The sequence below is a fragment of the Balaenoptera musculus genome, chromosome 10 (assembly GCF_009873245.2).
Source record: "Balaenoptera musculus isolate JJ_BM4_2016_0621 chromosome 10, mBalMus1.pri.v3, whole genome shotgun sequence".
Taxonomy (NCBI): Eukaryota; Metazoa; Chordata; class Mammalia; order Artiodactyla; family Balaenopteridae; genus Balaenoptera; species Balaenoptera musculus.
In genome coordinates this window covers 50317929-50331551 of record NC_045794.1, presented here as the reverse complement: position 1 = coordinate 50331551, position 13623 = coordinate 50317929, and the positions used below count along the sequence as shown (strand labels likewise).

Below are 13623 nucleotides of genomic sequence, written 5' to 3'. Positions count from 1 at the left end.
CATTTTAAGTGAGACTTTAGGAAATGAACACCAGGTCCCTTGGGTTCACCCTTAACTCATCTCCTTCCACCAGCTAGCTTACTTTCAGGTGTATTGCCCTGAGATCAGAGCCATAAAACAATAACATGCTGTCCATTAGAATTTGTAGTTCTCTTCCACATTATCTCATTTGATCTTTGTAACAGCTTTGTGAGAAAGGTAGAGTGGGTGTTATAATATTTATCTTTCTTGTCTTCTTTTTTTTTCCATTTTTTTAACAATGATTTCAGGGATGAGAAAATTGAGAGCTAAAGAAATAAAGGATTCGTCTCCAGTCCCAAGGCTGGTTAGAAGCAGAGACCCAAAGCGAGGGCTCCTAATAACCCAGGCGGGGGGGGGGTTCTGCTCCTGCACACAGCTGGGCCTGAGCTGCTGGAGCACCTCGTCCTACCTCAAATACTTAAACGGGAAAAAGGGTTTGGAGGATGTGCTGAGCTGATAAAGATGTGAGAGCCGTGAGGACATCCTAGAGGAGCCACCAAGACTTGGCAAATGGGAGCATTGATGGATTCTTTCAAACAGTGGCTTCAGGAAGCAGCGTCAGCTTACAGCAGTATGAGCTCTCACAGGCCACTGAAATTTCCTCAGGAACAGAGCAAAGGGGCGAACAGATATTAGACAGGCACTGAAACAGCAGCCAGCTGAGCGCTGAGAGGAGGCACCGCGTTAAAGAGTTGTGTGTCCCCACTCCCCCGTAAAGCAGGGGCCCGGTGACCACGGTAAGGGTGACTCTAAGTGCTCTAGCGTTGGGGGGCAGCTGTGAGAGCCGTCAGCACCTGGCTTGTTCAGGGGCATACTAGCCACGACCCTTGGTGACCCCAGACTTCCTCCTGTCCCCCCCGCCCCCTGAACGCTGAGTGTTTTTTGTTTATTAGCAGCTCCCCTGAGGATAGGGGACGAAAAGGAAAGAGTCTGCTACTCCTGTTAAATCTCAGCGCGTCACAATTTGGTGACTGCCAGGGAGCGTCGGCGTTTACAAGCTAAGACGGTCGGGTCACCACGAGGTGAGGGGGTCTTCGGAATGGATCTCATATGAATTCTTTTTCTTTCTCTTTTCTTCCCATTTGTTCTTTGTCTCAGCAAGTATGTCCTGAAGATCTAGTGATGTTTACTCTATGAAAGTTATGGCGAGGCCCACAGAAGAAGTGCAAAATGGGATCTCTGGCCTCCAGAGGTTTAGTCTGGGGGGAAGAGAAGGTGACCAGCTCTCAGGGTGTTCGCTGTAAGCAGGACAAGGGTAAATGTCCAGCAAGCGAAGTGCTTCCCTTGGTGGTTTATTGTGTGGTTTCCAAGTGCTAGGCTCTGTGCTCTGCTCGGGGGGCAGAAACAAATAGGACAACTCAGACCTCGCCCCAGGGGAGCTTGTTGCCTAAGACCATGTTTTCAAGGTGAGGTTCCCCCATCACTTGCATTGGAATTACCCTTGTTTACATAGGCTGATGCCTGGGCTCAGATCTACACAATCAGAATCTTTAAAGGTGGGTCCCGGAATCTTAATTAGCACCCCAAGTGATTCTTAAACACCTTAAAGTTTGAGAATAACTACTCATGTGGAAGAGACAGACAAGTGAACCCAGACTGGTACAAACAGGTGAGTACTGTGCTAGTGAACATGAAAGGGATTGTGTCTGCAGAGGACCAGGGAAAAGAAAGGGAAATCCTCAGGTCTTCCTCAGGGTTACTCTGGCAGCGGAGGGTGGCACTGTGTCCCCCTCAGCCTCTCTTCTTCACCACCAGTCTAACACTGTGTCCACATCCTCTTAATCCAGAGTGGCAGGTCCCCAAAAGGAAGGAAAGGGAGGCACAGCAAGGGACCTGTGGAAAGTCACCTCACTGGTTCAGATCTCTGTTCACATGGTGTCTTCCCAGAGACGCCCGCCTTAACCACATCTTCTAAAATGGCTCTTTTGTCACTCTCCTTACCTGCCTGACTTTTCTTCAAGCACCTGTCATCTTCTGGCATTGTAATTTATTTGTGTGTCTATTGCACCTAGTTTAGAAGTTGTGAGGACTTTGTCACTTTTGTTCACAGCTGTTGGCACATAGTAAGTGCTCAATAAACACGTCGTGAAGGGTCCAGGAGGGCAGATGGATCCACCCCGGCCTCATCTCTCCACGGCTCAAATTCTGTTGCTCTGAGAAACAGCAAGAGTCTCAGGATGCCCATGGCCTTTCTTGGCAGATGGGCACGCGGGAAGGAGCCAGTAGGACCCTGCCCATGTTCTCCAGAGCCCCCTCCCACAAAGACCTTTGCAGATCGTATCTCTCTCCTCCCAGAGACTGTCTTCCTCATGTCTGAGTCCTGGGGAGCCACAGAGCCCGTTATTTTTGATGTGAAGCTTCCCGGAACATTAAGAAGCTATTTGAGGAATGGAACAGGGAGGTCCGGGGAGGCGAGTGTGGTCTGATTGAGGAGGCCCTGCAACAGCTTTGGGGAGGGAAGGTCGGGTCTCCAGAGCCCACTGGAATCCTTTGAAGCCCTAGCCGCTGGGGAGGATGAGCGTGCAGTTGGATGTCTTGCACGGCAGTCCGGCTTTTCCGAGAGCGTTTGCACAAAATGTTCTGCATCACAGGTTAATGTATAAGACACGAGTTGTAAGTGGAAAGTTGGCAAAGTCCTTTGGAAACTGGCTAAAGGGCAGGAAACAAAGGGTAGCAGTAAAAAAAAAAAACCTAAAAGGATGTTAATTGGGGAGTGCCTCAGGGAGTAGGGTTGAGACTAGCTTTTTATTATTTACATAAAAATTGCTTGGAGAATGGTACTGAAAGGGATTTTCATGTTGGCTAAGGAAACTGCATTAGAGAGTTGTGTGTGGAAATGTGAATAGTGGAATTAGGGAAGGATTCAATTTATTGATGGAAGTGAAGAGAAACATTTTATAACATGTTGCTATTTATCAACCCACACCCGTTTTGTGGGCCAGATTTCCATTTGAATAGGACAGCTTCAGCTTAAAACAACTCAAATCTCCACACTTTGGGGCCGCAGAAAGCACTTGAAGAGAGTTCGGCACCCTACACACAGGGCAGGTCCTGAAATGAAACAGATGTTTATCTTCGACCTTAGAAACCTCTCTTTTAAAAGGAGCTGCAGGGCAGGTGGCATCTCCTAGTTCGCTAGAAGCATAAGGTGCTACAAGCACCTGACATCCACATCTCCCTACCTCCCTTTATAAGAAACATTTTCTCTCCTGAGGAGCTCAAAGTATCACAGAAATTTATTGTAGATCTACCCCCATAAGAAGCGAGCAGTCTCTCGTAAGCAAAGTTATTGCACGCTGGAAGTAACAACACAGTGACACAGGGCTTGAAATTAGGAGCCCAGGGGTGACGTTTGCTATCCTCGCCATAGCCTCCCCTAGGGGGTAGTCTACACAGGCATCACAGAGGCCACTGAGCCCTTGGACTCCTTGTTGCAGACCAGTAGGACTCCTCCGTGGCCTCAGTAGTCAGTGCAGTCCAGGAACCAGCAGCACCACGTGGGAGCAAGTTAGAAATGCAGGCTCTCAGGCCCCACCCCAGAAGTGAATTGGAATCTCCCTTTTAGTAGGGTCCCGGGCTGATTCCTGTGCACATCAGCATTTCAGAAGCACCTGCTCTAAGACACCCAGGGACCAGAGAAGGTAAAGCAGAGGGGATCCGGTTGCCGCTAGAGTAAAAATCGAACCACATGAGTTCAGCAGCCTGAAGACAAAATTTTGGCATTTGGGACTTCCCAGTCTGTTGTAAACTTAAGATTCCCCCCTCCTGTTTTCTTTAATTTGGTCTCTAGGGCGCCGTGCCTTGTCTAGAATGTAAACTTCCACTGCCTTTTGAGAGGAAGATGTTAAAAGCCAGTCCAGTCTTCCCCCGAGTGCTCTTCTCCTGAGTGCGGTCCATGCGCTGCGCCATTAGCTAATTGTTGCCGTCTTGTTCACCGGCCACAAAGGCTGTTTTTCATTTGAGCTCATTTTCCAAAAACTCTGTGGGCAAGTGTGGGGCATTTTGTTGTTTTCTGCTGCTGGGTGTGGGCTGTTCGTCCATAGGACCAGCCCTGTGGCAGGCAGGGCGTCACTGGCCTGGGCAGACCTTCCTGAAACATAGGAGGCTTGGCTTTTGAAGATGTGGATGGGAACGTCTGCAGGCCTCTTGGAATTTTATTCTCTCGAGATCTGAGATGACCTGACAGTGGTTGTGTGTGATGGGACCCGGGAACAGCTGCCTACACTCCATCCGCCTTCCCTCCCCTCCCTTCCCTTTCTTTCCCTTCCCCTCCCTTCCCCTGGCCTACACCTTTCACTCAGACTTGTTTTTAGAAAACAGGATAATGAGGTGGGGTTGAAAGAGCTGGAAGATTGATGAAATTGACCTGCCTTTGTCCTCAGCTCATGAAGTGGTGTAGGCAGGGGCTGGTCCCGTCCCATTAGTAGGGAATAGCAATGAAATCCCAAACTCCTCTCCCTCCCATCCTGCCCGAGTAGGGGGAACATGGAGTTGTGGCCTAATGCAAGCAAGCCTTGATTTTTATTATTATTCTTTTTGCTAAGGTCACTATGTTCTTTTCCAAGAGTTGAGGGGGACGTCCAAATAGCCAAGTCATTCCAGGTACTAGAGGTGAGGACAGACTTAAAGTCTGTCGAGACACACTTAGGAGATTCAGACTTGGCGTGTGTCCTTTGTGATTTAGGCTTGACTGAGGCTTCTCAAACCTGCGTGTAGTATCAGAGCCCCATCGTTGCATGAGATAAGTCCAGCCCCATGGGCCTCAGAGCAGGTAAGCCAAAAGGTATCAAGTGAGTACATGAAATGAAGTGTTATCTCCTTAGTCCTAAACCAATACACGCAGAGTAGCTGCCTTGGATCCTAGACTGGCCTTATCTCCCCCGCAGACTGAGATCTCAGAAGCAGGGAAATCTGCTGTTTATCTTTATACTTAGAGCACCCGGCACAGAGCAGGCCCTTAATAAATGTCTGTGGGATGGATGTGCAAAGGAAGGAAGGCAACAAGCCTCCGGCTGCTCTTCTAGCTACCGCTGTATCTATTGTGAGTCATTGTTCCAGCCACATTTCAGGCATTACATTTTCAGTTAATTTCTTCCTTGTCGACTATTAACTTATTGGGCTCATTCACAGTTGTGTTTGGGGCCCGATATGTCTGTACAGCAAGTCTTCAAAGGAGGCTACCCCTGGGCCACAAAGCTTGCTGCATACCCAAGTGCCTTAGAGCGCGCACCTAAAAACCACTGGGCTGGGCAGGAAAAGGGAAGGGAAGTCAGAAGCCAGTCTGCTAGGGGGAATAATGTGCTCCCAACTTCTTAAGCAGGGGTATTGGCTGTTCATTTCAGGTAAGAGTCTACGATCTCTCCAGATACGAGCATGGAGCAGACGATGTGCTGATCTTGGCCACTGACGGACTCTGGGATGTTTTATCCAATGAAGAAGTGGCAGAAGCGATCACTCAGTTTCTCCCTAACTGTGATCCAGATGACCCTCACAGGTTTGTGCATCTCTGTGATTGGAGGGTTGTTCCTCAAGCGGTCTTTCATGTGGCTGAAATAAATAATAATCTTGCACTTTTCATCATTCATTCTGATATAGATGGTTTAGTAAGCAAACTGCAAAAGGGACTACATTTCTTATTAGAGGTACTTTCACAGCCAAATAAAAATCCTCCTTAAGTTAAACCTAGATACAAGTGGTAAAGAATTTGTTTTGTGAGATATTTCAGCAGTGTATCTTTCTCACATTCTTACTTCATATCCTACAAAGTGGGAATAATCCAAGTTGTGATCCTCCTGGTAAGAATGAGAGCATATGCTCCCAGCATTGATTTCCATCCGTTGAGGAACTGTTTCTTTCAAGAAACATTGGGAAAGGAGAGAAAGATTAAAGTAGGGATTCCTTATAGCATGATGGCCATGTAAACATCCTAAACAACCCTAGGTGACTCAGCATTAAACAGAAATCCCCTCTGGAGAAAGGCACCTTTCACTTAGAACACAAGGAAATAAGTCACCGTAAGTGAAAACCAGCAGAAACAATAGACAGCAGAGTTGGACCTGTAAATATTATTGGATTTATCAGCCAAAAAATATAAATAAATATTTTAACATGTTTCAGAAATGTTTTTAAAAGCATTGAAATCATGCATAAGGACAAAAGACTATAAATGACTGTGCAGATTTTTAAAATAAAGAAATGGGACTTCTGGAGATGAAAAATATAAAAATAGGAACTACAAATTCAATGGATTAAACAGATTGGAGACAGTTGAAGAGTACACTGATGGAACTGAAAAACTGATCTGAACAATCCAGAATATGGCTCAAAGAGACAAAGAGAGGGAAAGTATGAAATGAGATTGAGAGTAGGAAGATAACTAAGATGCTGTAAAAAGAATTGCAAAAGGAAATACTGTAGAAAACGGGAAGAAAAAAAACAAGTTCCAATCGAGAATTGTTGAATGATATTAAACCTAAGATCCAGAAAGCCCAACAGATCTCAAGCAGAAGAAATAAAGAGATAATTTTAAGTAGATATTTTATAATGAAACTGAAGAATTTAAACAAAAAAGATACTAAAAGCAGCCAGAAAGACAAAACAGATACATAAGAATAGCATTTACAGTGATAGCTGACTTTTCAGAAATAACAGTAGAAGCCAAGACAGTGGAGTTATATCTTCAGTTGGCTAAGAAAAGCAGCTCTCAATTTTTAGAATTTTTATATACAGTAAAGATATCAATAAAGAGGATGAAGTAAAAGCATTTTTTTTTTTTTTCTTTAGACATCTTTATTGAAGTATAATTGCCTTACAATAGTGTGTTAGCTTCTGCTTTATAACAAAGTGAATCAGTTATACATATACAATAGGTTCCCATTTTTCTTCCCTCTTGCATCTCCCTCCCTCCCACCCTCCCCATCCCACCCCTCTAGGTGGTCACAAAGCACCGAGTTGATCTCCCTGTGCTATGCGGCTGCTTCCCACTAGCTATCTATTTTACATTTGGTAGTGTATATATGTCCATGACACTCTCTTACCCTGTCCCATCTCACCCCACCCCCTCCCCATATCCTCAAGTCCATTCTCTAGTAGGTCTGTGTCTTTATTCCCGTCTTGCCACTAGGTTCTTCACGGCCTTTTTTTTTTTTCCCTTAGATTCCGTATATATGTGTTAGCATACTGTATTTGTTTTTCTCTTTCTGACTTACTTCACTCTGTATGACAGACTCTAACTCCATCCACCTCATTACAAATACCTCCATTTCATTTCTTTTTATGGCTGAGTAATATTCCATTGTATATATGTGCCACATCTTCTTTATCCATTCATCTGTCGATGGACATTTAGGTTGCTTCCATGTCCTGGCTGTTGTAAATAGAGCTGCAATGAACATTGTGGTACATGACACTTTTTGACCTATGGTTTTCTCAGGGTATATACCCAGTAGTGGGATTGCTGGGTCGTATGGTAGTTCTATTTGTAGTTTTTTAAGGAACCTCCATACTGTTCTCCATAGTGGCTGTATCAATTTACATTCCCACCAACAGTGCAAGAGTGTTCCCTTTCCTCCACACCCTCTCCAGCATTTATTGTTTCTAGATTTTTTGATGATGGCCATTCTGACCGGTGTGAGATGATATCTCATTGTAGTTTTGATTTGCATTTCTCTAATGATTAATGATGTTGAGCATTCTTTCATGTGTCTGTAGGCCATCTGTATATCTTCTTTGGAGAAATGTCTATTTAGGTCTTCTGCCCATTTTTGGATTGGGTTGTTCGTTTTTTTGTTATTGAGCTGCATGAGCTGCTTGTAAATCTTGGAGATTAATCCTTTGTCAGTTGCTTCATTTGCAAATATTTTCTCCCATTCTGATGGTTGTCTTTTGGTCTTGTTTATGGTTTCCTTTGCTGTGCAAAAGCTTTTAAGTTTCATTAGGTCCCATTTGTTTATTTGTGTTCTTATTTCCATTTCTCTGGGAGCTGGGTCAAAAAGAATCTTGCTGTGATGTATGTCATAGAGTGTTCTGCCTATGTTTTCCTCTAATAGTTTGATAGTGTCTGGCCTTACACTTAGGTCTTTAATCCATTTGGAGTTTATTTTTGTGCATGGTGTCAGGGAGTGTTCTAATTTCATACTTTTACATGTAGCTGTCCAATTTTCCCAGCACCACTTATTGAAGAGGCTGTCTTTTCTCCACTGTATATGCTTGCCTCCTTTATCAAAGATAAGGTGACCATATGTGTGTGTGTTTATCTCTGGGCTTTCTATCCTGTTCCATTGATCTATATTTCTGTTTTTGTGCCAGTACCAAACTGTCTTGATTACTGAAGCTTTGTAGTATAGTCTGAAGTCAGGGAGTCTGATTCCCCCAGCTCCATTTTTCGTTCTCAAGATTGCTTTGGCTATTCGGGGTCTTTTGTGTTTCCATACAAATTGTGAAATTTTTTGTTCTAGTTCTGTGAAAAATGCCAGTGGTAGTTTGATAGGGATTGCATTGAATCTGTAGATTGCTTTGGGTAGTAGAGTCATTTTCACAATGTTGATTCTTCCAATCCAGGAACATGGTATATCTCTCCATCTATTTGTATCGTCTTTAATTTCTTTCATCAGTGTCTTATAATTTTCTGCATACAGGTCTTTTGTCTCCTTAGGTAGGTTTATTCCTAGATATCTTATTCTTTTTGTTGCAATGGTAAACGGGAGTGTTTTCTTAATTTCACTTTCAGATTTTTCGTCATTAGTGTATAGAAATGCAAGCGATTTCTGTGCATTAATTTTGTATCCTGCTACTTTACCAAATTCATTGATTAGCTCTAGGAGTTTTCTGGTAGCATCTTTAGGATTCTCTATGTATAGTATCATGTCATCTGCAAATAGTGACAGCTTTACTTCTTCTTTTCCGATTTGGATTCCTTTTATTTCTTTGTCTTCTCTGATTGCTGTGGCTAACACTTCCAAAACTATGTTGAATAATAGTGGTGAGAGTGGGCAACCTTGTCTTGTTCCTGATCTTAGTGGAAATGGTTTCAGTTTTTCACCATTGAGGACAATGTTGGCTGTGGGTTTGTCATATATGGCCTTTATTATGTTGAGGAAAGTTCCCTCTATGCCTACTTTCTGCAGGGCTTTTATCATAAATGGGTGTTGAATTTTGTCGAAAGCTTTCTCTGCATCTATTGAGATGATCATATGGTTTTTCTCCTTCAATTTGTTAATATGGTGTATCACATTGATTGATTTGCGTATATTGAAGAATCCTTGCATTCCTGGGATAAACCCCACTTGATCATGGTGTATGATCCTTTTAATGTGCTGTTGGATTCTGTTTGCGAGTATTTTGTTGAGGATTTTTGCATCTATGTTCAAGATATCAATAAAGAGGATGAAGTAAAAGCATTTTGAGGCAGAACAAAACTGAGAAATTTTACTGCCACCCAGCCTTCTCTGAAGAAGATTCTATAGGATGTCCTCAGATAAGAAAAGGAAATGATCCCAGATGTAAGATTGAGAAGTAAGATGGATTATTAAGCTATTAGTAAATAGGTATACTTAAACATACACTAACTGTATAAAAACTGCAATAAGAATGTCTAATATGTGGTTAAAAATGATAAAATACTGAATAAAAACAGCATAATAAATTGGCCAGTGGGGATAGTAATCAGCTAAAGTATGCTATGGTTCTACTTGAAAAGAGGTTAAAAGTGTTTAACTTTAGACTTTAAATGTGTTTAAATAGCTAAGAAAACGAATAAAAGAATAGAAAGTGTAATTTTCAAACTAGTCAAGCCCACATAGAATTAAAAGCCAAACTTCTAAACAGCTTATAAATCAAAAAATTGTAATAAAAATTAGAAATTACCAGGGCCTAAATAATAAGAATACTACATATCAAGACTTTAAAGGCTGAATTTTGAGCCCTTTTCCCACCCTAATTTAATGAGCTATGCATAGGTGAAAAGCTCTACTCATCCCTGACCTGCCAGAAGTGACTATATTCCTTCCATATCATAAAGGAACTTTTTCCAACCCTCTGAACCTCCCAGTTCCCCAGATCACAGGGACCCTGCCCACAAGCTCCAGGCTCCTGACCACAGAAAAAGAAAAAGAGCCCCTTAACCATAGAGAAAGGTATTTCTCAGAATAAGATCTAGAAGGCTGCTTTGTGCTACTGGGCTAATTCCACCCATATTATTCCTATAAACATGTACATAAGAATTCTTATAACTTCACAGTTCTGAGGGGCCACAGGAGTGGAGCTGTCTACTTGTGCTGTGTGCTCTTTTCCTGCATATAGGCTGTTAGTAAACCACTGTCCTAATTTAAAAATTTAGGTCTGCGGTCCTTATTTCAACAACAGCATCTAGATTAAGAATTAAAAACAACAGAATAAACCCAGGAAAAGTAATGGAAGGAAAAATTAAAGACAACAAAAAAGAGAACAAATATACAATAAAAATAAACAGTAAAGCCAAAATTTGTTTCTTTAAAACAACTAACACATTAGGAAAATGCAAATCAAACCACTCTGACATACTACCTCACACCCATTATGTTGGCTATTTAAAAACAAACAAACGAAGAGAAAAAAACAAGTGTTGGTGAGAATGTGGAGAAATTGGAACGTCTTGTGCATTACTGGTGAGAATGTAAAACGGTGCAGCTTCTATGGAAAACAATATGGTGATTAAACATATAATTATATCCATCAATTCTACTTCTGGGTATGTACCCCAAAATGAGTGAAAGCAGGGACTCAGATAGGTACTTGTACACCCATGTTCATAGCAGCATTATTCACAATAGCAAAAAGGTGGAAGCAACCCAAGTGTCCATCAACAGATTAAATGGGATAAACAAAATGTGGTATATAATACAATGGAATATTAATCAGTCTTAAAAAGGAATGAAATTCTCACACATGCTACAAAATGGATGGACCTTGAAGACATTACGCTCAGTGAAATAAGCCAGTGAGAGAAGGACAAACATTGCATGATTCCACTTACATGAGGTCCCTAGAGTCGTCAAATTCATAGGGACAGAAAGTAGAATGGTGGTTGCCAGGCGCCGGGCCGGGGGGATAGGGAGTTGGTGTTTAATGGTTATAGCATTTCAGTTTGGGAAGAGGAGAAAGTTCTGGAGATAAATGGTGGTAGTAGTTATACAACAATGTGAATGTACTTAATGCCACAGAACTGTATACTTTAAAATGGTGAAAATGTGAATTTTTATGTTATGTGTATTTTACCACAAAAAATAATTTCTCAAAAAAAAGCAAATTAAAAAGAAAACTAACAAAGTAGATAAATTTCCCTTAAGACTAATCAAAAACAAGGGGGTCCAGCAAATAAATAATATTAGCAATAAAAAACAGTAATAACAGATGCGGCAGTAATGAACCTATACATATTCTTTAATAGGAACATTGTTAAAATATTAATTTTCCCTAAATTGATCTTTAGAGTGAGTAGAATTATAACCAAAATTCCAGTGAAGTATTCATGGAACTTCGTAAGCTGATTCTGAGATATATATGGAAGAACAAAATGCCAAGAATGTTTGTGACATTTCTGTATGGGTCTTACCCTTCTAGATATTAATACAAAATCAGAACAATTAAGATGGTGCAGAAAAATTAAAAATGGATCCTTCCCTCACACCATACACTAAAATCAAGGCCAGGCAAGTTAAGACTTAACTGTGAAAGGAAAAGTAAATAGAACTTTTAGGAAATAGTATAGGAGACTATCTTTATGATCTTAGAGAAGGATTTCTTAAACAAGATACAGAAAGCACAAACAAGAAAAGATTGATAACCTTGACTACGTTAGGATTACCAACTTTGGTTCTTCAAAAGACAGCATAAAGAGAATAAAATGGCAACGTGTGAACTGGGAGAAGATCTTTGCAATTTGTATAACCAAAGAGGGATTCATACCCATAAAATATAATGAACTGTCACAGATCAATAAAGACAACACAAATAACCCAAGAAAAAAATGATCAAGTACCAAACAGTCATCACACAGAAGAAAATTAATGGCCAATAAATATATGAAAAAAACTTCAACAGTCAGAGGAGTAGAAATAATTAAAAACATGTAGAACAACTGCAGATGGATTTGTGAATTTGTAGGAAGACTCTGAAGACAGCTTGGCATATGCATATCTTATAACCCAGAAGCTCCACTCTTAGGTCTGTACCCTGGAGCAGTGGTTCTGAAAGTGTGGTCTTTGGGTCACATGGCATCAGCATCGTCTGAGAACTTGCTAGAAATACAAATCTTCAGGCTCAACCCCAGATCTACCAAATAAAACTCCAACGGTAGGACCCAGGGATCTGTGTTTTAACAAACAACCCAGGTGTTTTTTTATTCTGGTGCTGGTGTAATTCAATTTATACAAAAAGATATCCACACAATTGTTTTTATTATAAAAATTGGAAGCAACCTGCATGTCCAACCATAGGATGGATAAACAAATAATAGAATAATTCACAGTCCTCAAATGAGAGTGAACCAAAGCTGTGATCTTTAACAGGGAAGAATCTGAAAGAAATAATGTTGAGTTTAATAAGACAGTCATAGAAGAATACACATACTATGATTCTATTTACATAAAGTAGGAAGCTAACAGTATATCACTTAGGGATACAGACATTAAAATTATAACAAAAAGCAAGAGAATTAACCCAAAATTTGGATAATGGTTTCCTTGGGAAGAGAGGTGGCAGAGGGGGATGTGTGCTTGTGGAGAGGCCCATAGTGAACTTCTAAGATATTTACTGGTAATGTTCTGTTCCTTTAGCTACATGGTAGGTATATGATTGTTCATGTTATTTATAACTGTATATCTTTTTCATACATTTGTTTGTATGTTAGCTATGAGAGGCAGTGTAGTCTAGTGGTCAACAGTGTGGATCTAGCCAGACTGCCTGAGGTTAAATCCTGGTTCTGTCCCTTCTAGACTTAGTGACCTTTGTGACCTTGGGGAGGTTTCTTAACCTCTCCGTGCCTCAGATTCCTCATCTGTAAAATGGGGGTTCCAGTAGTCCTGACCTCATCCTTATATATAAAGTGAAGTGCCTGGTATATAGTAAGCACTACTGGTATTTGTTGTTGTTATTCTATGTTTGTTGCTATACTTATATGTTTCATATATTTCACAACAACAACAAAAAATTCCTTCAGGAAAAAATTAAAGCTAGACATTCTTTCTCTTTCTAGAATTGTTTGTATAATTTTTCTCAGGCACAAAGGAATTGATGGTACTGCAAACAAGATTCTTTTATTTGAATTTGAATACATTTTTTTTCCTGTTGAGCTTTTACTTTTAATCTGCGTTTTATATCCTACTTGTTAGCAACATTCTCCTGTTGATTTTCTCTACTGTAATTATTTTCATAAAGCTTTGCGAAGTCATCTGACAGGTATGAGTGAAAAGGCACCCAACACTTTTTAAAATCTCTCCAAGCTGGCTTGGTTTTCCTTACCAGCCCTTGTCTCTCCATGGCAACAAATCTGCCCTCCAGGGAGTGGTAACCTGTGGGCAGTGCTGTCACTGGGCAGGTGTATGCCAGGTCAGAATAGGTTCCTAG

The 13623-nt window shown here is 41.2% G+C and overlaps 1 protein-coding gene across 3 annotated transcripts in view; it reads left to right on the top strand.

Moving 5' to 3' along the window:
- The window catches only part of PPM1H (protein phosphatase, Mg2+/Mn2+ dependent 1H), a 271159-nt gene that overhangs the window by 239655 nt on the left and 17881 nt on the right, over positions 1-13623 (top strand). For 2 of the 3 annotated variants that reach the window (XM_036865628.1, XM_036865627.1), the window contains one exon: positions 5364-5515. The exons of the other annotated variant lie outside the window; for it this stretch is intronic. In XM_036865628.1, the coding sequence (XP_036721523.1) occupies positions 5364-5515 (152 nt within the window). The remainder of the gene's footprint in view (positions 1-5363; positions 5516-13623) is intronic. 3 annotated transcript variants of the gene reach the window in all.